The sequence below is a fragment of the Scylla paramamosain genome, chromosome 10, assembly GCF_035594125.1.
Source record: "Scylla paramamosain isolate STU-SP2022 chromosome 10, ASM3559412v1, whole genome shotgun sequence".
Lineage (NCBI taxonomy): Eukaryota > Metazoa > Arthropoda > Malacostraca > Decapoda > Portunidae > Scylla > Scylla paramamosain.
The window spans coordinates 12,747,501-12,774,000 of NC_087160.1; the positions used below are offsets into that span (position 1 = coordinate 12,747,501).

A 26,500-nucleotide genomic window follows, 5' to 3' on the forward strand; every position below is an offset into this window, starting at 1 on the left:
GAGAGAGAGAGAGAGAGAGAGAGAGAGAGAGAGAGAGAGAGTCTTTCGAACATGATACACTCTCACAAAACAATATCACTCAGCAAGCGACAGTGACCATAATTTCACCTCATTACACTTTTTGTGAAAACTCACCGACAGCAAACTGAAAGGAGAACGTAAAAGAGAAGCAGGGAAAGAGCAACAGGTGGAAGAGGAGGAGGACGAGGAAGAGGAGGAAATGGGGGAAAGGGATATAAACGAGACTAGAGGTGGGAACAGGAGGAGGAGGAGGAGGAGGAGGAGAAGTGAACAAAAAGAAGAAATGAGGAGAAAAGTGCAATGAAAAAAGGAAACACTGCTTGTCCAACACATTTCGACAAGAACATGACGAGAAAAACTTAAATTCGTGTGAAGTTTATTTTGTCTGTTTTGTCTTTGTTCGAGCCGTCTTAGTCCCCGCCCGCATGACACATAGGCTGCGGGAACAGATAAAAAATGAAGGTAAGGGGCAGCAGAGGAGAACGAAAGAAGAGGAGAAGGAGGAGGAGAAGGAGGGGGAGGAGGAGGAGGAGGAGGTGAGAGAAAAGGAAGTGGGAAGACTAAAGAAGAGTAAGATTTTGTCCATCCTCTTTTTTCCTCATCTCTTTTCTGTTCTTCTTCTTCTTCTTCCTCCTCCTCCTCCTCCTCCTCCTCCTCCTCCTCCTCCTCCTCCTCCTCCTCCTCCTCCTCTACCGAGTTTGAATATATAGGATCTGATCTCATTAGTTTAGAGATCCTAGAGAGGCTTGGCGTGGTCTCAACCTTCCTTGACTTGCATACCTGAACCTTTTCCTTTCCTCTCTCTCATATTCTTACTTTTTTCTCGTTTTCATCGTATATTTTCTTTCCGTAACCTTTCTTGATTTCCATTTTCCTTACCTCTTTGCATTCCATTTCCTTTATATTATTCTTTCTTCGTTTCTTCTTTGCGTCTTATTTTCCGTTTCCGTTTCTTTTCCATTTTCGTATTTTTTTCATCTTCCGCTTATATACTTTTCTTCTTCCTTTCCGTCATTGTTTTTCAGTCCTATTCCTTCGTTCTCTTTCCTTCGGTATTTTTTATTTCCTGTACGTATTATCTTGTTTCTGCTTCTTTTCCTCTATCTTCTCAGGTGGGTTGTATCAAGTTACTCGTTTTTTGCTTGTTATCATTCTTCTCCCTCTTTCGTCTCTCTTTCACTCCTTCACTTTTTTTTTATCTAATTTTCTCTTTTTTTTATGTGTGTGTCTACATGTTCTCTTATTTCACATAATTCGTCTGAATTCCGTTTCTTTTTTTCTATTTTGGAGTTTTATTCTATTTATCATTATGCTTTTGTAAATTCCGACTTTTTGTTATTTTTATTTGATGTTTCCTTTTTTTTTTTTTTATTGCTCTCTTTGTTCTCGTGTTTAGTGCAAGCTACTTTTTTTCCCTAATTGCCTCGCCTCTTTTTCTCTTTGCTAAATCAGTGTCCACATCAAGGAGGACCTTTAATTTTTCCTTTCTCGAGATTTTCCCTATCTTTTCTTTATTTCCTGTATCGCGTTTTTCTCCGTTTCTAAATGAAGTTTGACTGGAAACTTTTTCTTTTTTTGTGTGTGTGTGTGTCTAGTTCAGCTTTCTTTTTATGATTTGATTTTTCTATTGCATTTTTATTGCTTTCCTTTCTCCAATTTTACTTTCTATATTTTTTTCTTCTTCACTGAGCCATGCAACTGTGTTATTTAATCCTTCCTTACTTCTTTCCACCCTCACTTCTTGCTGAACATTACACCCTTCTTTTTTTCCCCTTCTTTTGCCATCACATCTCTCTTTTCTTCCATTTTTTTTCTAATTATTAAAGAGATGTTGCTAAGTGAATCTCTCTCTCTCTCTCTCTCTCTCTCTCTCTCTCTCTCTCTCTCTCTCTCTCTCTCTCTCTCTCTCTCTCTCTCTCTCTCTCTCTCTCTCTCTCTCTCTCTCTCTCTCTCTCTCTCTCTCTCTCTCTCTCTCTCATTTTTCCTTTGCTTCTTATCCATCTCATTTGAAATCTCCCTAACTTTTCTGATTCTGATTTTGATGGTCTTTCTCTTTATTAATATGTACTCGTATAGCATTGTCTTCGCTCTCTTTAGTCTTGTAATCTTTTCCTATGTTGTTGTTGTTGTTGTTGTTGTTGTTGTTGTTGTTGTTGTTGTTGTTGTTGTTTCTCGTGGCCTTCTACTTCATGGTCCTTTTTTTCTTTTTCTTCTTCTTCTTCTTCTTCTTCTTCTTCTTCTTCTTCTTCTTCTTCTTCTTCTTCTTCTTCTTCTTCTTCTTCTTCTTCTTCTTCTTCTTCTTCTTCTTCTTCTTCTTCTTCTTCTTCTTCCTCTTCTTCTTCTTCTTCTTCTTCTTCTTCTTGGTCGTGATCGTCGTCGTTTTCGTCGTCATAGTCTTGTTTGAAATAATGCGTACATTTTTTATAACGTTCTATTGTGACTTCAGTATTTTCTTTTTCTTCGCTATTATTTTTCCATTTATCTATTATTGATTTCCTATAGTCATGTGTTCCCTTCTCTTATTTATTTGTGAAACCTTCCCCTTTTTCTCTTTCCTTTCACGTGTCACCTTACTCAGCTATATCTTTTTTTTAACTTTCCAATTTTTTTCTTTCTTTCCTTGTTTTCCTCAACCTTACCTTTATATCGTCTCTTTCCCCTGAACCTCTTCATTTTGATCCAGTTCCTCAAACTCTCTCCTCGAAAGTTTGTATTGGAGTACTTGTTTCTTACGTAACTTTCATTACTTTTTCATCGTTTTCCTTTAATTTATTTTACTCGTGTGTGTGTGTGTGTGTGTGTGTGTGTGTGTGTGTGTGTGTGTGTGTGTGTGTGTGTGTGTGTGTGTGTGTGTGTGTGAGTGTGTGTGTTTTCAGTTATTATCTCCTTGAAATATCCCACGTGCTATATGATAAAAGGTTATGCAAATATTAAGAGGGAGAAGAGATAGATGAATGCAAGAGAGAGAGAGAGAGAGAGAGAGAGAGAGAGAGAGAGAGAGAGAGAGAGAGAGAGAGAGAGAGAGAGAGAGAGAGAGAGTAAAAGAAGATGATATATAGTGAGCTTGAGTGCTTTTTATCATTGGTAGACAGTATTACGTACGAGTATAACACACTATTTTAAGTGATTTTTTAAAATTAACACTGACACACGCTGCAAAACTAAATGAAAAATGTCATAAAAGGGGGAAGAAAAGGTGACCGACCCACATCAAGCCAAGCCGAGCCAAGTCTCTCTCTCTCTCTCTCTCTCTCTCTCTCTCTCTCTCTCTCTCTCTCTCTCTCTCTCTCTCTCTCTCTCTCTCTCTCTCTCTCTCTCTCAATCATCGCTTTTTGGCTTTACTACAGGTCAGGATGAAGCACAAGCACCAAACCCTCGCCGTTTCACACCTGTTGCTCTGTTGCGCTGCAGGTGTGTCAGGTGTGGGCTGGAGTGAAAAGCGCAATGAAATAGGATGCGAGAGATATTTCTTTGTATGTGTGTGTGTGTGTGTGTGTGTGTGTGTGTGTGTGTGTGTGTGTGTGTGTGTGTGTGTGTGTGTGTGTGTGTATTCGAGGCCTTCGAATTTATCTGCACTGTTGAGATTATCCGGATTTATACTTGGAGGCGCTCACAGACAGTTAAGTAGACGTAATTAATGGTGTGTGTGTGTGTGTGTGTGTGTGTGTGTGTGTGTGTGTGTGTGTGTGTGTGTGTGTGTGTGTGTGTGTGTGTGTGGTTGTGAGTGTGGGTAGTTTGGTGGGTTGGTGGGTTTAGGGTGGGTGTCTCTCTCTCTCTCTCTCTCTCTCTCTCTCTCTCTCTCTCTCTCTCTCTCTCTCTCTCTCTCTCTCTCTCTCTCTCTCTCTCTCTCTCTCTCTCTCTCTCTCTCTCTCTCTCTCTCTCTCTCTCTCTCTTTCTCTCTCTCCTGTGACTGACGGACGTGTATCGATCGCCGCAAAAGGTTCAGTCTCTGCAGCAAAATTGAACCAAATAAACTTGTTCCCCTCCCCGACACCTCGTCACGTCCCTGCACCAATGAATTAGAGGTCACCTGCTCAGTGATACATTCAGTAGCAGGCCAGCTTGTCTTTCTCGACTAATTGCATCGCGAGGGAGAAGGAACGTGTGTGTGTATCCCTTGCCCCCTTTCACTCCTACTTCCACCTCGTCCCTTATAAATTGAATCTGTGGAATAGGAAACATTTGACATGGCAGGGGGAGAAAAGAATATCAACACAACTTCTCAATGTTGGTCAGTAAATGGAAATTGGAGTGTTGGGTGAAATTGTTATGCTTTACCTGTGGTGTGCTTGTGAATTATTTTGTAATACGTATTGCTCATATATTGGATTATTTTGCATGTAGCCTCAGAATTATTATTATTATTGAGAGAGAGAGAGAGAGAGAGAGAGAGAGAGAGAGAGAGAGAGAGAGAGAGAGAGAGAGAGAGAGAGAGAGAGAGAGAGAGAGAGAGAGAGAGAGAAAACCTGAAACACATCGAGTTTAGAAATTACGTATCTGCATGAACTCTCGCACTGATTGTAGCAAGATTACGTGTTTGACCTTTGAGTGCTGTGCAGTTTCCTGTATTTTATTGGCGTGGTGGTGACCTGAGCATGAGTAAATTGCCTTCACTCACTCCTCAACACCTTCACATCACCACCCCAGCGGCCTTCCCTGCGAGCGAGGTGATGAGGGGGGAAGGTAACCGAGGTGGCGTGGGATTAAGGACCAAATTACCTTACCTTTCCTGAACCGCATAATTGTTGTGGCCTGTATGTAATTATTCCTTTGTTGCGTATTCTTTACCTAATTTTTTTCTTCTCTCCCTTCCTTCCTCCCTCCGTCCCTCTCTACCTTCCATCTATCCTTTCTTATTTGTTCCCATCTTTGTGTTTCTTTCTCTTTTTTTTTTCGTGTGTGTTTATTTTTCTTTTATCTTCCTTTGTTTGTGATTTTTTTGTTCTTTTCATTGCTTTGTTTTATTGTCATTTGCTGTATTGTTTTCTTGTGCATCCCTTTTCGTTTTTATTTATTTTTTGTTATTTTCTTTCTTTTCGTCTTTTTTTGTCTTATTTTTACCTTCTTTTTTTTTTTAACTCTTTTGTTCGTCTTTGTTGCTGTTGTGTTATTTTCTCTGCATTTTTCTCTCCTTCTTTACATGTTTATGTCTCAGTGCATCTCTCTGTTTATTCTATACCTATATATCCATTTTTTCTTTCTTTCCTTCTTCTTTGTTCTGCTCTCCTTTCACACACACACACACACACACACACACACACACACACACACACACACACACACACACACACACACACACACACACACACACACACACACACACGGGATCACTCACTCTTTTTGGTAGGAAAATCAGGACTGGAAACTGCATGGCCACTTGTAATTAAAGAGTCCACATGACATCTTGGGACTGATGCAAGACACGAGGAAGGAATCAGTAGTGTCAAAGAAAGTCTGATTCGTGTCTCCTGTTTAAATTGTTCCCGTGCTTAATTATCCAGCACTAATTGGGATCCCGAGCAGGCAAGTGTGTCAGGTAACTTTTTTAACTTCTCCTTTTCTCTTTCTTGTCTTATTCTCTGACTCGTGCTTTGCCATGTCTGAGGAAGGGAATACAAAGGAATACAAAGGGAAGCCAAACAGCAACATATCTTCAGGTCCTTGGAAGGCTGTTTGTTGACTATTTCAAACTAGTTACAAGGCAGAAAGACAGGACGGTACATCAGGAGGCTCCTCCTCACACACCACTTCCTGCAGTTTACGCTGGCATGGAAATATTTCGAAAAAAATACCATTAATATGGAAAAACTGATATGGGATTTTCATAGGAAAGGATGAGTGGAATAATGATATCGCTGTCTGTAAAATAAATGTTATTTTCATAAATCCAGGGGTTATAATATTATGTGCAATTATTCGAACAGTAAGAGAGCTTGTCGGGGATTAGCTTTCAAGTATTTGTCTGTTTAATCTTTAAAGGATTCAACTGAATTACTGTAAATGATTTTTTAAGGAAGTTTATTACATATGTTTGCGACGCGATTAAAAAAAAAAAAAAAGTTTTGCCTCGAGGGATTTAAAACGTTTGGGTGTAATCTTGCAACCATTATTTCTTGTCAAGTTAGAATGCACAGTGATAGAAAAAAGTTTATTTGCGTCAAGGCTGTTATATCCTAAAAAAAATAAAAATAAATAGATAAATAATGATACTAATAATAATGAACACTGCAATTAGGTCTCATTTCCTGTTTCGTTAGGTTAATACAGTAAAATCTCTCTTATACGGCATCAACGGGACCGCCGACATGCCGGATACTTGAAGCATGCCGGATACTTGAATAGAAGTGAAATTATGTCCACAATCACCACCCTACACTCACGCATCTTACCATAACAAAGATCAGCTGATCGCCGTGCCGCGCGTCGCCACCCGCGCTGCCACCTCACACTCACCAACACACAATACTACTGTACTAACATTCTCTTTAATACTTTCCTCTTATAAATAAGTTGATGGGTTACAAAAATAAAGTACGTATACACTTATTTGCTTTATTCAATATTAGCCAACATGTATAGCATACAATAAAGATATGAAAATGTACGAGTGTTTGTGACACTTTTTCGCTCCCCACACCTCTCATTCAACACCCTCCGGGTCATCAACATCATCAGATTCTGTACTTGTTTGCCCCACTTCTTTTCCCTTACAAGCTACTTTAAAATAGTTTCTAATGTCTCCTTGTTTGCAGCTCCTTCTTCTTTGCAGCAAAAACTCATTTTCAATGCAGTGAAGGATCATAACATCTCGGGTTGACATGTATGTGCACTGCTCAGCAAACCTGACAAAGCCAGCTATGTGTTTCGCAGCCTGTTCCCAAGTTACTTTAGGCTCATCATCATCATCATCATCATCATCATCATCATCATCACTATCATCACTAATTTTCTCTAAATGATCTTCTACTACAGAGTTGATAAGTTCCTCGTCTGTGAGAGTGAATGTTACGGCCTGATTTTCGTCCACGTCCATCCATTCCTGTAACGCTTCATCTGTCACTTTAAGTTGCGCATTTCCACCCATTTCCCTCAGCTCGCTCACCACCGAATTTTTCATGCCACCTACAAACCCTTCAAACTCCTCATCATCCTCATCATCACACATCATCAAAGGGTACAATTTGCGCCAACATCGGATCAATGTTTGCTTTTTAACGTCTAGCCAAGCAAATGAAGCCATGAATATCGCATCCTTAACATTAAACTGTTTTTGGAACTCGGGGATTGTGCCGTCCTCATAATTAATCATAATTTAATCGATTTTATGAGTACACATTGATTTTTTATTGATTTTAAGGCTCGGGGAAAAATGTGCCGGATACTTGAAGCTGCCGGATACTCGAATGCCGGATGAGAGGGATTTTACTGTATGTTTAATATTTCCTGTCATTCCTCATACGGCTTATTACTCAATCTTTGAATAATTTTAGTAACTCTGCTCTTTTCTAGTTTATCAGTGTCCTTTTTGTAATACGGTGGTCAGAAGTGTACGCAATATTCTTGATGAGGAAGCAAAAGTGATTTACTCGTATACCGATAAGACAAGAAAATCTTTTTTCTAATTTAAATTCAAAGGTTCTTCTAATGAACCCTACTAGTTTATATACTGTCTTTACTATCACTGTGTAGTGTTGAATCGGTTGTAGATTTTTCGACACTACAACACCAATATCTTTTTCTTTTACAGCGCTTGACATCGGCAATTATTCATTGCATATCTCGCGTGAACATTAGTGCCCCCGATATGGAGAAATTTACACTTTTCTACATTGAATCGGATCTGCCATTTTTCTGCCCAACTTGCTGGTTTATTAAGGTCACACCGTGGTTCCTGTCATTGTGACGTTGACGTTACTTTACTTCCTATTTTGGCTGCGAATTTATTAATTTTACAACTGATTCCTTCATCAATATCATTAATATATATTATAAAGAAGTACTAAAGTACAAAGCCTTGAGGAATGCCGCTGTTCACATTATGCCATCTGACTCTTTTTTCTGTTTATTACAGCACCTCGTTTTCTGTCTTAGAGCCAATCTCTCTGCCAATTCAGGGTGTTTCTGGCTATGCCGTGAGCTTTTATTTTACCATTGAGTCTCTTATTGGGAACTGTATCGAAAGCTTTCTGGAAATCTAAGTGAATAATGTCAATTGCTTTTGTCTCATTATACGAGTTAAATACTTTATAAGTGAACTCCAGTAAGTTTGTTAAGCAGGAACATTTGTTTCTGAAACCGTATTGGGATTAGGAGGAGGAGGAGGAAGAGGAGGAGGAGGAGGAGGAGGAGGAGGAGGAGGAGGAAGAGGAGGAGGAGGAGGAGGAGGAGGAGGAGGAGGAGGAGGAGAAGGAGAAGGAGGAGGAGGAGGAGGAGACGTAAATAATAAACAATGCAAGAAAATAATGGTGAAGCAAAAGGGAGAAGACGGGAGAGAGAAAAAAGAAGAAAAAGAAATTGTTACAGGAAGAAGGAAGATAAAGAAGAAAAGAAGAAGAAGAGCAGGAGGAGGAGGAGGAAGAGGAGGAGTAAAAAGAAGAGAATTAGGAAGAAACCAACCAGCATCCTCCTTCACCACGCTTCTCTTCTTGCACTCCCTCACGTACTCTTGAGTCAAGGCACGTTAAAAGGGAACGAGGAGGAGGGGAAGGAAAGAAAGAGGGAAATAAAGAAGAGGAGAGAAAAAGCTGTGGCGTCAAAGAGGAAATTATAGAATGCAGGAGGAGAAGGAAAGAAAAAAGAAAAGAAGGAAAAATATCCATATCTAAAAGGAGATATGAGATGGGAGGAAAGAGGAGGAAGGGGAATAAATTAGAATGTTTTATGAAGGAGGGAATAAGAGAACACATGATGAAGGAGAAGGAAAGTAAGAAAGGAAAGACAAAAATTATGTGAGAAGGAAGCAAGGAGGAAACAGGAGCAGAAGCAAAAAGAAAGGAAGGAGAAATAATAATGTGAAGGTGGAAAGGGGGTCCGAGAATAGAGAAAAAAAGTAAGAGCAGGAGAGCAAAGGAAGGTTAATAATGGAAAGAAGAAGCAATTCGAGGACGCAGGAAAACAAAGAAAGAAAAAGACGGAAAGAAGAAAGAAAGAAGAAAAATACATGAAAGAAGAAAAAACAAGGAAACTAGAAGAGAAAAAAATAAAAGTGAAAAAGAAAAAAAGTGATATGGAAGAGAAAATAAGACGAGAAAAAAGAGAAAACGAATCAATGAAAACAAAGGAAAAAACAGCGATATGAAAAGAGAAACATGATGGGAAGAAAAGATGGATTAAAGGAAAAATAGTGATATACAAGAGAAAATACGAGAAAAGAAAAGGGCCAAAGAAAAGTAAAGGAAAAGACGAGATAGACAGAATAAGGGAAAATAAAAAGAAGAGATAAAAAGAGCAATAGGAATACAGGAAAATAAGGGAAAAGACGAGATGGAAAGAAAGGGGGGAGGAAGTAAAAGAAAAGAGATGGAAAGAGGGAAAGGGGAATAAAGGAAAGTAAAGGAAATGACGAGATGGAAAAAGGAAGGAGGATAAAAGGAAAGCAAAATAAAAGAGATAGAAAGAGAGAAAGATGAATAAAAGAAAAATGAAAGAAAAATAAAATGAAATAAAGGAAAGTAAAGGGAAAAGAGCTGGAAAGAGAAAAAGGGGAATAAGGAAAAATAAAGGAAAAAGACGAGATAGAAAGAGAAAGGAAGAAAAAGGAAGTAAAAGAAAATATATGGAAAAAGAGAAAAGGGAATAAAGGAAAGTAAAAGAAAAGATATGGAAAAATGGAAAGGAGAAAGGAATGTGAAAGAAAAGAGACGGAAAGAGAGAAAATGGAATAAGAAAAATAAAAGGACGAAAATAAAAGAAAAAAGAAAATCGATAAAAAAAGACGAGAATGAAAGAGAGAAAGGAGAATGAAAGAAAAGAAATGGAGAGAAAGAAGAATAAAGGAAAAGTAAAGGAAAAAGATGAGATTGAACGAAAGGAAAATAATGGAAATTAAAAGAAAAGAGAAAAAGAGAAAGGAAAATAACAGAAAAATCAAGAAAAAGACGAGATAGAGGGATAAAAAGGGGGTAAATGAAACTAAAGGAAAAAAAACGAGACGGAAAGAGAAAAAGAGGAGTAAAAGAAAATAAAAAAAAGGTGGAAAGAGAAAAAAGGGAAATGAAAGAAAGCAAAAAAAAAGATAAAGGAAATAAAGAGATAAAGAAAAAAAATAAGTGAAAAGAAAATATTGAAAGAAAGCGGAATAAAGGAAAACACGAGATTGAAAAAGAGAGAAAGAAGAATAAAGGAAGGTAAAAGGATAAACAGTGATATGAGAAGGGAAGCGTGCCCAGAACAGCGTCACTACAGCCTGGAAACAAGCAAAAATAAAGCACGTGTGTAATTATTTTGTGTTTGCTTGACTCGATATTAATTCTGTGCCACAAACAGCTGACCTTTGACCTTCTTACTGATTCCTGGAGGTAATGCGCTTTGGTCGCCTGCAGTAGGGAGGGAGAGTGAGGGGGCGTGAAGAGTAAGGTGAAGGGAGATGGGAGAGGAAAAGTTTGGGATAGAGGTTGGGGAGAGTGAAGGGGAAGAGATGTGGGTGATACCTTTTCCTTTCCCTTTTTCTCTGTCTATATAAGCATGTGTGTATGTAAATAGGTCATTAGTATTCATCTATTTATATTTGTCTAGATAATTGTTTACCTATATACCTATCCATCCACCTTCCATTCTTTCTTTTGTCGGCACTTGGTGTCTAGGAAAATGATAAGAGGTGCAAGATTAGAGGAATGTATAGAGAAAAGAAAAAAAAAAAGCTACATATTGTCTCCTGTGCATAAAGGAAATATGACCTGAGGTACTGGAGTGACGGGAAGAATATACGAGTATATAGAGGTGAGAGAATAGCAGATACAGGGACGAGTATAACGAGAGTATTATAAAGGTATTAGTTGAGATACTGGTGCAGCTTAGCTTTACGTATAAGGGGAGGAACATTACGCATATAAAAAGACGAGGTTTACACACACACACACACACACACCACACACACCACACACACACACACACACACACACACACACACACACACACACACACACACACACACACACACACACACACACACACACACACACACACACACACACACACACACACGAGTCTATTAATTATATGGGTGACTTCCCACGGCAATAATTAGTTAGGAAACTGCAGGCACTTTTAGTTTCCAACAAGCGAAGAGTCTTTGGAAGAAATCAGGTTTTATCAATTTACTTTTTCTTCCATGCGCCGAGAAAGTAAATACTCATTAATAATAAAACATTACTCCCCTCAAACACGCCTCAAGGTTTGATGTGATGCAGTCCTGCGCACGCGCTCTTCTTTTGTTTGATTTTGTACTGTACGATTTCACGCCTCCTTTTTAGAGAAGATAGAATATTAAGTTAGGTGCTACTGTTTTCTTTCTTTCTTTCTTTTTTTTCGTCATTTCGTTCATTTCAGATAAGATTTGATGTGAGTAGTTTCTGTTCTCACTTTTCCTGATTCCATTGCAATATGATAGAGTGTGAGTTGCTCTCTTTTCTCACCCCTCTGTTTTATTCTCCCCACCTTTGAAGAACATATGATGCGAGTAGTATTTTTTCTCCTCACCCTTCCCTGTTTCCTCCCTTTCAGAGGAGATATAATGGGAGTATTTTCTCTCCTCAGGTACCTTCCTCTCATCCCTTTTAGAGCAGATATGACGCAAGTATTTTCTACCCTCCTCCCTCCCTATTTTCTCTCTTTTACAAAAGTTAAGACAAGACTACTGTATTTGTTTTTCTTGTCTCTCCCTGTTTTCTTATCCGAGACATGATGAAAGTACATTATTTTTAATTCAGCTTTTTATTTTGAGGAAATCTGAAAACTTTTTTTTTTATTCCTTCCGTTTCCTCTCCTTAGGAAAGGTGAGTCTTTTTCTTTCACTTCCACATATCCATTCATCTACCCAAGGGAATAATGATAATAATAATAATAATAATAATAATAATGATGATAATAATAATAATAATAATAATAATAATAATAATAATAATAATAATGTGTGTGTGTGTGTGTGTGTGTGTGTGTGTGTGTGTGTGTGTGTGTGTGTGTGTGTGTGTGTGTGTGTGTGTGTGTGTGTGTGTGTGTGTGTGTGTGTGTGTGTGTGTGTGTGTGTGCGTGCGTGGGTGTGTTTCTTGTGTTTTCGTTTCTGACTCCGTTCGGATAGACTTCTTGGATAGATTTTAGTTTTATTTTTTAATTCGTGTCAAATAGAAAGGTAGACGGGTGGGAAAATAAAAATGGCATATAATAATAATAAGGAAAACTTCGATTCCCGCTTGGAAACGGAAAAAAGAAAAAAAGAGTTGGAGAAATGCATACCCATAAAATAAATACACAAAGATGTAGACAGGCACATAAATAGATAGACATATATAGAAACATGTAAGTGTAGATAAATAGATAGCTATTTTTTTTTTTTCATTCACATATACAAATCCTTTTCTTATTTCACGTGATTATTACTTTTAAATTTTTTTGTTATTTATTTATTTCTTTTTATTCAATACATTTGGTTTTACCTTGAACGAATATTATTATTGTTATTATTATTATAATTATTATTATTATAATTATTGTTGTTGATTCTGTTGGAGGATCAATTATTGTTGTTGATTCTGTTGGAGGATCAAAATACTTGGCGTGAGCATCCCCTGCTCGTCATCCCGCGTGGGGAGGGAACACGTCAGATCCAAGTAAGCCTGCGCCACACGATAAATCACATAATGCCTGGTCTAGTTGTGGTGTTGATCCGTGACTGTATCTTGTGTGCAGTTCGTTTTGCTCGTTTTTTTTTTTTTTTTTTTTTTTTCCTTCAGATTACTGGAAGCGAATTGAGTTGTTCTAATCGCGGCCTCGAAGACTTGACTGTATAGGACCTCACTTTTTTTTTTTATTTCATGTCCAGCAATGTGAAAGTATAAATTCTTGTGCATGTAAATTATGACTGTCATCGACTTTTTTTTTAAGTGATGTAAAGTAAAAGTAATTCGTTAAATTATGCATTTTATCGACGACCTCTTTCATTAAAATTCCCTCAAGAATAAGCAATCATCGATTTTTTTTCTGATTTTTCTGATTGGAAATTTAAACTTAAATCTCTTTAAAGTACACTATTACTGACATTTTTTTTTTAATCCTTTATAGAATATATCTATCATCGACCTTTCTGCGTGTGTGTCCGAGAATGAAAATTAAAAATTCCGTTAAATCATGCACATAATTTTTTTTTTTAATCCAGCGACGTGACGTCAAAACACCTGTGAATTAATCGTATAATTACGTTTCCTCTCCCTGTGTTGGCTGTTCATTGGCCACTACTTTTTAAGCGACCTCTAATGAGAACTCCGGTGATTTTTCCTGCTTGTCCCTAACGAGCACCTGATCCTGCATGAAGTAGCAAAAATTCAGGCTGCACTCACCAATTTACGTGGCCGTGCATTTCTCGATGTTAAGCGACATTTACCAGTTTTGTTTCAATTAATCTGTTAATTTAATCAGCCAGTTCGTTGTTTGGCAGAGAAACACACGAGGTACACAAGAATACAATTAAAGTCTTTACTGTTTATTATTTATTCCTTTATGAATAAGGAGTGAATGAGATTCAACAGCGAGGAGTATCAAGACATCTCTGGGACTTAATTGGCCTTCTGGGAGAGGCACGTAAGCGGGAATTTTCTGTCGGCCTTTTCCATGCCCTTGTACCTTTCAGTCTTCCTAACGTGAAATAAAAAGTCTGCTCTACTCAGTCAATTCCTCAGCAGGAAAGAAACATGGGAACTTCATTAACGGTTGGCGATAAACAAAGTCTAGTATAGTACAACAACAACATTATCAACAAAAACAACAACAACAACAGAAACAAGAAAGATAATAATAATAATGATAATAAAAAAAAAAAAAAATAAATTATAATAATAATAATAATAATAATAATAATAATAATAATAATAATAATAATAATAATAATAATAACAAAAAAAAATAATATAAAGAAGCAACAGTAATTTAATGGGTAAAAACAAGTGTAATTGTAAAAACGCGCAGGCCATGATAGCAAGAAAATATTCATGTTTGAACGTGTTTTTATGATGACAACAGGCGTGAAAGATGAATGACGTCATGCATCACGCCCTTCGTCTTGAAATCAATTGCTTGAGCTACTTTTAAGGAGAAGGAGGAGGAGGAGGAAAGTGCAAAAGACACAATGTTGGAGTTCGTAGAAGAGAGGGAGGAGGAGAAGGAGTAGGAGGAGGAAGAAAAAGAAGAGCACGTGGAGGAGGAAGTGCGAGAAAACATAACATTGGAGTTCGTGAGAGAGAGAGAGAGAGAGAGAGAGAGAGAGAGAGAGAGAGAGAGAGAGAGAGAGAGAGAGAGAGAGAGAGAGAGAGAGAGAGAGAGAGAGAGTTGATAAATAGGGAGGAGGAGGAGAAGAAGGAGAAGGAGAAAGAGAAGGAGAAGGAAAAGGAGGAGGAGGAGGAGGAGGAGGAGGAGGAGGAGGAGGAGGAGGAGGAGGAGGAGGAGGAGGAGGAGGAGGAGGAGAAGAAAAAGAAGAAGAAAAAGAAGAAGAAGAAGAAGAAAAGGAAGAGAAAAGAGGAGTGTTGAGCCATAATGGAAAGAGACGCACAAGCAGATGGAGAGGAAGAGGAGGAGGAGGAGGAGGAGGAGGAGGAGGAGGAGGAGGAGGAGGAGGAGGTAATGGAGTAGGAGTGGGATGGTTAGCTTAATGGGAGGCTAGAATGGGATGAAGGCAGCGACGGGAGGGGAGGAGATGAAGAGAGAAGAAGGAGGAGGAGGAGGGGGAGGAAGAGGAGGTGGTGAAATCGTGTTAGTGGAGATGAGGGAAGGATTAGGGAAGAGAAAGGTAACGCTAATGTGGAAATGGACGAGAAGCAGTAACAGAGAAGAAACTGAGAAAAGAAAAAAGAAAAGAAGAGGTGAAGTTCAGTGATATATGATCAAGAGAGAGAGAGAGAGAGAGAGAGAGAGAGAGAGAGAGAGAGAGAGAGAGAGAGAGAGAGAGAGAGAGAGAGAGAGAGCAGCAATATTACAAAAAGTAGGTGGTGGGGGGAAATTCCCGCAGAAGGATGAAAAATGAAAGGACGAAGACCAGATGACAGGCTGTGGGAGGCGTGGAGGAGTGGAAGGGAGGGAAAGACAAGGAACGGAGAAGGGAATGCTGGAGGAAAGAAGGAGGGGAATATCAGGGAAGAGATGGGAGTGATGGAGGAAAGGAGGGGCGTTGTAGAGAAGAAGGAGGGAGTAGTAGAGAGGAGAAAGGACAGATCAAGAGGAAGTGATAGAAGGAAAGGCAGGGAATGAGAGATGGAGGGAAAAAAAAAGTAAGTGGCTGGCAGAGGGAGGAACGGGTAAGATACTGGAAGGAAGGCTGGAGAGGAAGGCTGGAGAGGAGGAGGGAGAGGAGGAACGAGAGGAGGACTGGAGAGGAGGAAGGAGAGGAGGGCTGGAGAGGAGGAGGGAGAGGAGGGCTTGAGAGGAGAGAGAAGAGGAGAAGGAAAAGGAGGAGGAGGAGGAGGAGGAGGAGGAGAGCACTACACAGTTTTAATATACATCGCCCTCCTTTACATCTCGGCAGAAAGCAAGACTCTCATGTTTGCACAAAGCGTTGAGTGTTTTACTTTAATTTTCAACATGTTTTTCTGTTAATTTTGCTTAACTTCTTTTCACAATTTTATTTTTCCCTCTCCCCAGATGGTGACGTCGGAGCATGGAGGCGGAGGGGAGGCGGGGGCTCCAGGGGTAGGGGCCCGCACGGACGCCCCCGAGTCAGGGACAACGTTCTCCAAAATCAGACACACACTTACCTCTGGCATTCACGGCACAGGTATGAACGCTGCTTTATTACTCACTTTTGCTGTAACTCCTACTTTTTAATTACTTCACTCACACTTCTCATTTCCAGCGACTCCTGTTCTCTTTCTCTCTCTCTCTCTCTCTCTCCTGCTGTAACTAAGACTTGTCTACCTGTCCCACTCGCACAGTCACTCTTACTCTCTTTTTCCTCGCTCCCACTTCACTGTTGTTCTTTTATACACTTTTCTTATTCTCATCTTCACTGCTATTCTCTCTTAGTATCTCTTTACTTATCATCACTGTTTTTCTCTTATACTTTCTTTCTCTTCACTCATCATCATTGATGTTTTCTCTTACATGCTCTTCGCTCTCACATTCTCTTATTCTCTCATACTTTCTCTTATACCTTCTCTCTCTCTCTCTCTCTCTCTCTCTCTCTCTCTCTCTCTCTCTCTCTCTCTCTCTCTCTCTCTCTCTCTCTCTCTCTCTCTCTCTCTCTCTCTCTCTCTCTCTCTCTCTCTCTCTCCCCCCGTCATTCTCTCATACTCGTCTTCACTTTCACTATCAGTGCCATTCTTCCATGTTCTCATTACTTCCAGCATCTCTTGTCATTCTCTCACATTCTGCTCACTCTTTTCGTTATTGATATTGTCTTATTCCCTCTTTTTACCCTAATCGGTTTGTTGTTGATCGTCTTCCTTTGTGATCAGTGTTAATTTATCATACTCTTTTCTCATGCTATATATTTTTTTCCTTGTCTTGATCTTTCACCGTCTTCTTTCTTTTATCCTCTTTTCATCCTTCATTTTCCTCTTTTCTCCCATTCCATTCTGTCCATCTCTCACTACCCTAAGTTCCCTCATACTTTCCCGTTCTTTCTTTCTCTCGTCTCTGCCGCCATGCAGTTAACCAATATCTTATCGTCATACTTCCTCGGTCTTTTACTTTCATCCTTCTCATCATTCTCTATTTTAAACCTCTCACTCGGGACTCTCTCATTCCCTCACGCCATCTCTTCCTTCTCTTCCCTTCTATTTGTACTATTCTCATTTACACACCCCTTTTACTCTCATCCTTAACCATCATTCCTTTTCCCTTCTCTTATTCTCTCACTACAGACTTTCTCATTCACTCGCACTATTTTTTCCTCCACTTCCCTTCTATTTATGCTATTTTCATTCACACACCTCTTCTCTCTTTTCCCCTCTCTGCCTCTGCCTCCCGTTTACTCCTCCTCACACTCTTTATTTGCCTATTTGCCCTTCATCATCCCACGCTCTCTCTCTCTCTCTCTCTCTCTCTCTCTCTCTCTCTCTCTCTCTCTCTCTCTCTCTCTCTCTCTCTCTCTCTCTCTCTCTCTCTCTCTCTCTCTCTCTCTCTCTCTCTCTCTCTCTCTCTCTCTGCCTCACCTGTGTCTGTTTCCTCTCCCACATCCGTTTTTTTCTGCCCTGCCTACCTTAAATACCCATCATTTACCTGTAAAATGTGTGTGTGTGTGTGTGTGTGTGTGTGTGTGTGTGTGTGTGTGTGTGTGTGTGTGTGTGTGTGTGTGTGTGTGTGTGTGTAATGTCTCTTCTAATTAGACCCAGCAGGTGTATTGATGCGCGTGATAGAGAGAGAGAGAGAGAGAGAGAGAGAGAGAGAGAGAGAGAGAGAGAGAGAGAGAGAGAGAGAGAGAGAGAGAGAGAGAGATGGAGAAGGCTGTTTTTTGCTCCCTCCCACTCTCTCTCTCTCTCTCTCTCTCTCTCTCTCTCTCTCTCTCTCTCTCTCTCTCTCTCTCTCTCTCTCTCTCTCTCTCTCTCTCTCTCTCTCTCTCTCTCTCTCTCTCTCTCTCTCTCTCTCTCTCTCTCTTAGAAACATATGCTACTGTAAGAGTGACCTGCTCCCAACACATCGCACATTACACCTCTCTTTCTCTCTCTCGTTCCCTGAGATGCGTGAGTGGGTTGCCTTTCCGAAATTCTCTCTAATTCCTTACATTATGAGTGGAGGCGGCGTAAGTAAGGTAAGGGGAGAGACGAGGCAAGGGAAGCACGAGAGAAAGGATGGCAGGGTGGCAAGGTAGACGAGCCATAGTGGCTGAGTAAGCGAGGCAGGGAGAGTGAAGTGAGGTGAGGTGAGGCAGGTGGGAAATGGCAGGTAACGAGAGGAATGTTTCATCAATGCAAGTCATCCAGAAGGTGTGGAGGCGAGGGAGATGTTTGTCGGTCCTGGGAGAGGCAGGGAGAGCGTTTGCGGGAGGTTGAAAGGGGGAGAGTGGTTAGAGGCTGAGAGCAGCGGGGAGCGAGCGACAGAGAGGAGTGACTTGCTTTTGAGGCCACGAAGCGGAGTAGTGGAGTGTCTCCAGGGTGAGTTATGAGTCTGAATGGAGGCTGGGAAGATGAGACGGGATGGGAGGCTTTTAAAAGAGTGTCTGTTAAGGGGGATGTCTGAGAGGGGCATGGAAGAGTTATGAGTTATGGGAGGGATTATTTAGAAGAATGGAGATGAGAAAGTGGGTTAATTAAGGCTTACTGTGTGTATGGTGAGTCTTAGGGCGTATCTTAAAGGCCAGTGGTTGGCTTAAGGGGAGATATTAGGTTTCCATCAGAGTGATAGGCAGTTGAACTCTTTCAGTACATACTATGGGTTCTCTTTTTAGTAAAAATGTCTAGTACAGTTTGAGGGTGTGGCTCTAAAAGTTGCTACTGACGAAAAATGAGTAATTGAACTGTTTAAACTTTTAGTGACTGTAGTCCAGTTGTTATCTCAGTAAAAGCTTCTGTAGCTACTCAAATTAACTTAAGTGTCGCAGTGTCATCAGCATTCAAAGGGTTACAGAAAGTGTGATGGTTATCTTATATCATCGTATTTCTCGTGATTTTGATACTCTGCTGAAGAAGGTTCATCATAACCTTTTAAAATAAAAGAAAATTAACGAGAAGGTATTAATTTTAATCATTACCTCTCAAAAGTGTTTTTTTTTTTTTCGACATGATAGAATGAATCAGAAAAGAAATTCCACAACTTTTTGTTATTTGCACCAGAATAGGTAGCACGAAATATATATTTTTACCACTATATGTATTCAGGAGGTATATACGTTTTCATAGATTTTTTGTATTGTATGCAGTTGGCAAGATAATCGTTGATATTTGCACAACACGTCGCTATTTTGGCAGTGACGAAAGGTGGCGGTTGAAGTAATGTGAGTGACGCAGGAAAGGACAATAACTGATTAACATCTTTGCCCTGGTCTTGAGTGGCCTCTGCCCGTGACCTCCACACTGGAAGCCTTGAGAGGAAGAGAATAATAGTCACAATCGATAAGACAAGGTAGTTCTATAGAAAAAAAAAAACAAACACAGAAACACGCACTCATGATAGCAATAAGGTGTTTAATATAGTTTTAGTCGTTAGTTTACTTTTAGGAGTGAAAGTGAGAAACTGTAAACCTTGAGAAGATGAGAATAATGGTGTTTGTCACATTCAAGAAGCAGTTCTCTTAAAAAGACAAACTGACTGAGAAACGCAAACGAACGCTCGTGATAGCGGTATAAGTTCAATATAAATAGTTTTATTGGTTTATTTTTTTTTGTTGGTTTATTTTTAAGAGTTGAAGTGAGGGACGTCTTCAGATTGGCGTGGAGATGAAGTTACCGCGAAAGATTGGAAGTTATGGAAGAAGGAGCAGGGAGGGCGTCATGCAGTTGTATGGGAGGACACGTCTGAGTGGATGAAGGAATTGAGTTATTGAAGGAATGATGTTATGTGACATATTACGGTCAATTTTTATCATCTCAGGGGTTTGATATTGGCTCAAAATTGCAGCAATGACATCAGCACCAGCAGCAGGAACACACATTTATAACAACTGCAGTAACAGAATTACCTATAACTACATCAATAGGAACATTAACAACCACAACAATGGGAAAACAACTTTAACATTAACATTGATACCACCACCACCACCACCACCACCACCACCAACAACAACAACAACAACAACAACAACAACAACAACAATGACAACAACAACAACTACTTCAACAACAACAACAACAACAACAACAACAACAACAACAACAACAACAACAACAACGACAACAACAACAACGACAACAACAGCAGGCGCAACAACAACAACAACAACAACAACAACAACAACAACAATTGTAATAACGTCAGTGAAAGCAATAGGATTATTAATATTCGTAACTACAAAATCCACAATAATAGCAACAATAAGAACAATAATGTCAAAAGCAAAAGTATCAGCAACAACAAAAGCAGTAGTAACAACAGTAACAACAACAGTAAGAAGAACAATAACATCAAAAAGAACAGCAGTAGCAGCTGCTGCAACAACAACAACAACAACAACAACAACAACAACAACAGCAACAACAACAAAATTAACATGAATGATAATAACACTAGTAGCAACAGGAGCAACAACAACATCAAATGCAACAGCAGCAGCACGATACTCACCACCACCACCACTGCCATCACCACCACCACCACCATCACCACTAAAAACAAAACAACACAAATGAACGGAAACAGCAGAAGCGCGCCTGAACGAGTGAATGGACAGACAGTGTATGAGGATGCATGTGAAAAAATAGTGTCCCTTGAATATCGTCCTGTGTAAGTTCATTCTCTGTGACTTTTTTTTCCTTTCTTTTTTTTTTTTTTTCCCTTTGTTCTTTGGTCCGCCTGTCCCTGTTCACTGCTCTTTATTTTTCTTCTCTTATTTCTTTCTTCTTCTTTTTTAAGCTCCCCGTTCTGTTACGCGTGTAATTTTCCTGACATTATTTTTAATTCGTCCTTTCCTCATCCACTAAAATGTCAGCTGGAAGATTTGCATGTTGACCGACTGAAAATTATGAATGTTGGTGTTTCCCCACCCCCCCTTTTTTTTTTTTTTTTAACCCACACACATTTCTTTCATAACCGCAAATTGGCTAATCACGCTGTAATTGGGCCACGCGAAGTTAATGACAAGTTATTAGGTAATGAAGATAAATAGTGATTTTTATGGACTGATGAGACTTGTGTGATGCTCTATAATATTATTTTTTGTCGTAATCGTGTGCATGTTATTAAGCTCCTTTACTTTATTTATTTACATCTCTTTGCCTGGATAAACCATTTAGCTATTTTTTTTTTTTTCGTTTCTTATCCTTTCTTTTGTTTTCACTTTCTTTTCTTTTATCTTTAGTGTGATTCTCGAACACAAATAAGAGGAAGAGCACACACACACACACACACACACACACACACACACACACACACACACACACACACACACACACACACACACACACACACACACACGCACGCACGCACGCACGCACGCACGCACGCACGCACGCACGCACGCACACAGCCCGATGACGAAACTTGGGAGGAAACATCACAAATAGTTTCGAAGTAAGTTGCTACAAGAGAAGCTGCAATTACCACCTATGAAACTTAAACGAGTACACCGGATGGGTCCAGTTGCTCGTACTTTGGGAACTCTAACAATCATTGTAAGGTTCGGTTGTAATGGTTCGGTGAACGTAAAGCGGTGCTTCGAAACTCTAGGAAGCTCAAGGGGACAGGCATCTTTATCAACGAAGACCTGTCCCTGGCATCACAAGAAATTAAGAAGATCCAATTTCCTTTATTGACGCAAGCCAAGGATGCGGGGAAAATTCTTCCTTCCGTCATACTAAGTTGATCGTCAAGGAGAGAACGACTCAACAGCCGGTGGACTCCAGGGATGACGTGTTGATGAAAGGCACTAATGATGAAGTCATGGCACATCCTAGGCCTGGTGCTGCTGGCGATCCGGCAGTCATTGGTGCCGGTGTTGGAGGAAGGTCAGGTGCCCTCTCTCCTGCTGCCACTGTTACTTCCACAGTCTCCTACTGCCGCCACCGCTGCGTCTGGTGCGTCTAGTGTACCGTTCTTGTCCCCTGGTGACGGGAGGGATGCGGTGGCTGCGGGCAACACGGTTGGTGATGGGTCTGCTAGTGACGTGAGTGTGGCTATTGGTGCTGCACAGCAGCACCAATAGCCTGGAGTGTCTACTGCCTCCAGGAGGAGGCAGTAGACACCTGCCGAAACGATAATTACTCCCAGTGAAGTCTAAAGCACTGTTCAGGGGGTGCTGTGAACTTATCATTAAACCCAGCTGTGACCTCACTGAACGTTTCCCTTTGTGTCTCACAACACAAGGGGGCAGTCACAGCCTGCCCTCAAAAGACAACTCTCTTCCTCCACACAAAACTACAAGCACCTAATAACACACACACCCTTCACTCAAAAATTTTAAAATCATCATGGCGACTCCTACACCAGCCTCGGAGTCCCCATCTGGGGAGGGGACCATAAATGTCCCCCAGGTCGGACTGCCTTTCTGTCGACGACCCTAAGTGTCATGACACCCCCCTCAACTTTTTCTTCATTAACTTCTGCAACATTCGCGGTCTAAGATCTAATTTTCAATCTGTAGAACACCACCTCTCCTCTTTTAAACCTCATCTTCTTTTCCTCACTGAAATTCAGGTGTCTGAGGCAACTGACAGTAGCCCCTTTTCTGTTCCCTCCTACTTTCTCTATCCTAATTTTCGATCCAAAGCTGGATGCTGCGTATATGTGCGCAATGACGTAACCTGCTCTCGTGCCCACGATCTTGAATCTTCCGAGTTTTCCACCATCTGGCTACGACTACAGAGTCACTCTCATACTAAATTTATCTGTGCTGTATACCTCTCACCTAACTCCTCTGACTATAAGAAATTCTTTGACTACTTAACTTCCAAAGTGGAGCACATTCTGACCCTCTTCCCTTTTGCAGAGATCTCCATTCTTGGAGACTTCAATGTTCACCACCAGCTTTGGCTTTCCTCTCCCTTCACTGACCAGCCTGGTGAACTAGCCTTCAACTTTGCTATCCTCCATGACCTAGAGCAATTGGTGCAACACCCTACTCGTATTCCTGACCGTCTTGGAGATACGCCCAACATTCTTGACCTTTTCCTGACCTCTAATCCTTCTGCTTATGCTGTCACCCTTTCTTCTCCGTTGGGCTCCTCCGATCACAATCTCATATCTTTATCTTGTCCTATCACTCCAATCCTTCCTCAGGATCTCCCTAAGCGAAGGTGCCTCTGGCGTTTTGCCTCTGCTAGTTGGGGGGACCTGAGGAGGTATTTTGCTGATTTTCCTTGGAATGACTACTGCTTCCGTGTCAGAGACCCGTCTTTGTGTGCTGAGCGCATAACAGAGGTGATAGTGTCTGGCATGGAGGCATACATTCCTCACTCTTTTTCTCGTCCTAAACCTTCTAAACTTTGGTTTAACACAGCTTGTTCTCGTGCTATACATGATAGAGAGGTGGCCCACAAAAGGTACTTAAGCCTTCCGTCACCAGAATCTCATGCACTTTATATTTCTGCCCGGAACCATGCCAAGTCTGTTCTCCAACTAGCCAAAAACTCCTTCATTAACAGAAAATGTCAAAACCTTTCAAGATCTAACTCCCCTCGTGATTTCTGGCATCTAGCCAAAAATATCTCCAATAACTTTGCTTCTTCTTTTTTCCCTCCTCTATTTCAACCAGATGACACCACTGCTATCACATCTATTTCTAAAGCTGAACTCTTTGCTCAAACCTTTGCTAAAAACTCTACCTTGGACGATTCTGGGCTTGTTCCTCCCTCTCCTCCACATTCTGACTACTTCATGCCACCTATTAAAATTCTTCGCAATGATGTTTTCCATGCCCTCGCTGGCCTAAACCCTCGGAAGGCTTATGGACCTGATGGGGTCCCTCCTATTGTTCTCCGAAACTGTGTCTCCGTGCTTGCACCTTGCCTAGTCAAACTCTTTCAGCTCTGTCAGTCAACATCCACCTTTCCTTCTTGCTGGAAGTCTGCCTACATTCAACCTGTTCCTAAAAAGGGTGACCGTTCTAATCCCTCAAACTACCGTCCTATTGCTTTAATTTCCTGCCTATCTAAAGTTTTTGAATCTATCCTCAACAGGAAGATTCTTAAACATCTATCACTTCACAACCTTCTATCTGATCGCCAGTATGGGTTCCGTCAAGGCCGCTCTACTGGTGATCTTCTGGCTTTCCTTACTGAGTCTTGGTCATCCTCTTTTAGAGACTTTGGTGAAACTTTTGCTGTTGCCTTGGACATATCAAAAGCTTTTGATACAGTCTGGCACAAAGCTTTGATTTCCAAACTACCCTCCTAGGGTTTCTATCCTTCTCTCTGTAACTTCATCTCAAGTTTCCTTTCTGACCGTTCTATTGCTGCTGTGGTAGATGGTCACTGTTCTTCTCCTAAATCTATTAACAGTGGTGTTCCTCAGGGTTCTGTCCTGTCACCCACTCTCTTCTTATTATTCATTAATGATCTTCTAAACCAAACTTCTTGTCCTATCCACTCCTACGCTGATGATACCACCCTGCACTTTTCCATGTCTTTTCATAGACGTCCAACCCTTCAGGAGGTAAACATATCACGCAGGGAAGCCACAGAACGCCTGACTTCTGATCTTTCTAAAATTTCTGATTGGGGCAGAGCAAACTTGGTATTGTTCAATGCCTCAAAAACTCAATTCCTCCATCTATCAACTCGACACAACCTTCCAGACAACTATCCCCTCTTCTTCAGTGACACTCAACTGTCTTCTTCTCTTGTCTCCTTCTCTTCTCTTCTACACTGAACATCCTCGGTCTGTCCTTTACTTATAATCTGAACTGGAAACTTCACATCTCATCTCTAGCTAAAACAGCTTCTATGAAGTTAGGTGTTCTGAGACGTCTCCGCCAGTTTTTCTCACCTCCCCAGCTGCTAACTCTGTACAAGGGCCTTATCCGTCCATGTATGGAGTATGCTTCACATGTCTGGGAGGGTTCCACTCATACTGCTCTTCTAGACAGGGTGGAATCAAAAGCTTTTCGTCTCATCAACTCCTCTCCTCTAACCTGACTGTCTTCAGCCTCTTTCTCACCGCCGCAATGTTGCATATCTAGCTGTCTTCTACCGCTATTTTCATGCTAACTGCTCTTCTGATCTTGCTAACTGCATGCCTCCCCTCCTTACGCGGCCTCGCTGCACAAGACTTTCTTCTTTCTCTCACCCCTATTATGCCCACCTCTCTAACGCAAGAGTTAACCAGTATTCTCAATCATTCATCCCTTTCTCTGGTAAACTCTGGAACTCCCTGCCTGCTTCTGTATTTCCACCTTCCTATGACTTGAATTCCTTCAAGAGGGAGGTTTCAAGACACTTATTCATCAATTTTTGACCACTGCTTTGATCCTTTTATGGGACTAGCATTTCAGTGGGCATTTTTTTTATTAGATTTTTGTTGCCCTTGGCCAGTGTCCTTCCTACATAAAAAAAAAAGCACAAGGAACCGTCGCAAACAGTAGTTAAGTAGTAATGTTGTTTTCTGTATATATATTATATAACATGGGAACGAGTAAACCATTGTTACGACCTTCCGTTTGCTTCATTAAGTGACGAGTTATTACTATCTGTCCTTTACTCTCCTGTTTCAACTCGTAATGTAGAAAATTTTACTCCTTTTGGTATTAATGATGGAAATTATATCAGTGATTAATGATGTAAATGAATTCAACCTATGCAATAGGTCAATAAACTTTCCGAAATCAGATTATATTTCTTTTGACATTTCCTTGTGGAATTACAGTACCGTAGCAATAGCTGATATGAACATTAGATTTATTCTAAAGAATCTCCAGTATTTAAAAAAAGAAGGTACAATTTTACACAATACTTCTGTTATGATGGCATGCCCCACATTATACCTAAACATTCTTCCTCCTCAATATGCGCTCCTCTTACACATATAATAAATATCTTCTTGAAGACTGGTACTTTCCCAGACAAACTAAATTATGTCAAAGTGATTCCCTTATTAAAGTCAGGGGACAGAGGTAACATAAACAGTTATCGCCTCGTTTCCATATCTCCTGCCTTCAATAAAATTTTTGAGAAAATCTCCTTTCGCCTGATAAATTATTTAGAAGTTAACAATCTTTTGGCAGAACACGATAATTATTTAGATGTTAACAATCTTTTGGCAGAACACGATAATTATTTAGATGTTAACAATCTTTTGGCAGAACACCAACATAGCTTTAGACCACATCACTCCACTGAGTCAGCAATACTACACATTGTTAACAATGTATACACTTGTTTTGAAGAGAAATTATTCGTCATATGTATTTTTATAGATTTATCAATAGCTTTTGACAGGTTAGATCATAACATTTTACTTGAAAAAAAAAAAAAATAGAATAATTAGGAATCAGGTGTATACCATTAAAATTATTTCAGAGCTCTCTTAATTGCAGAAAACAGTGTATTTTGTAATGAAATTTATCCTCCATTAAAAAATATATCTAAAGGCTTACCACAAGGTTCTGTACTGGGTCCGATACTTTTTTTGATATATATCAATGACATTGTAAATGCTAGCATAAAACCTAATTTCATGATGTATGCAGATGACA

At 40.2% G+C, this 26,500-nt stretch overlaps 1 protein-coding gene across 7 annotated transcripts in view; it reads left to right on the forward strand.

Moving 5' to 3' along the window:
* LOC135104242 (serine-rich adhesin for platelets-like) overlaps nucleotides 1-26,500 on the forward strand; it is a 181,132-nt gene that overhangs the window by 20,557 nt on the left and 134,075 nt on the right. For all 7 annotated transcript variants that reach the window (XM_064011411.1, XM_064011416.1, XM_064011413.1 and 4 more), the window contains exon 2: nucleotides 15,862-15,994. In XM_064011411.1, coding sequence (XP_063867481.1) covers nucleotides 15,862-15,994 — 133 coding nt within the window. The remainder of the gene's footprint in view (nucleotides 1-15,861; nucleotides 15,995-26,500) is intronic.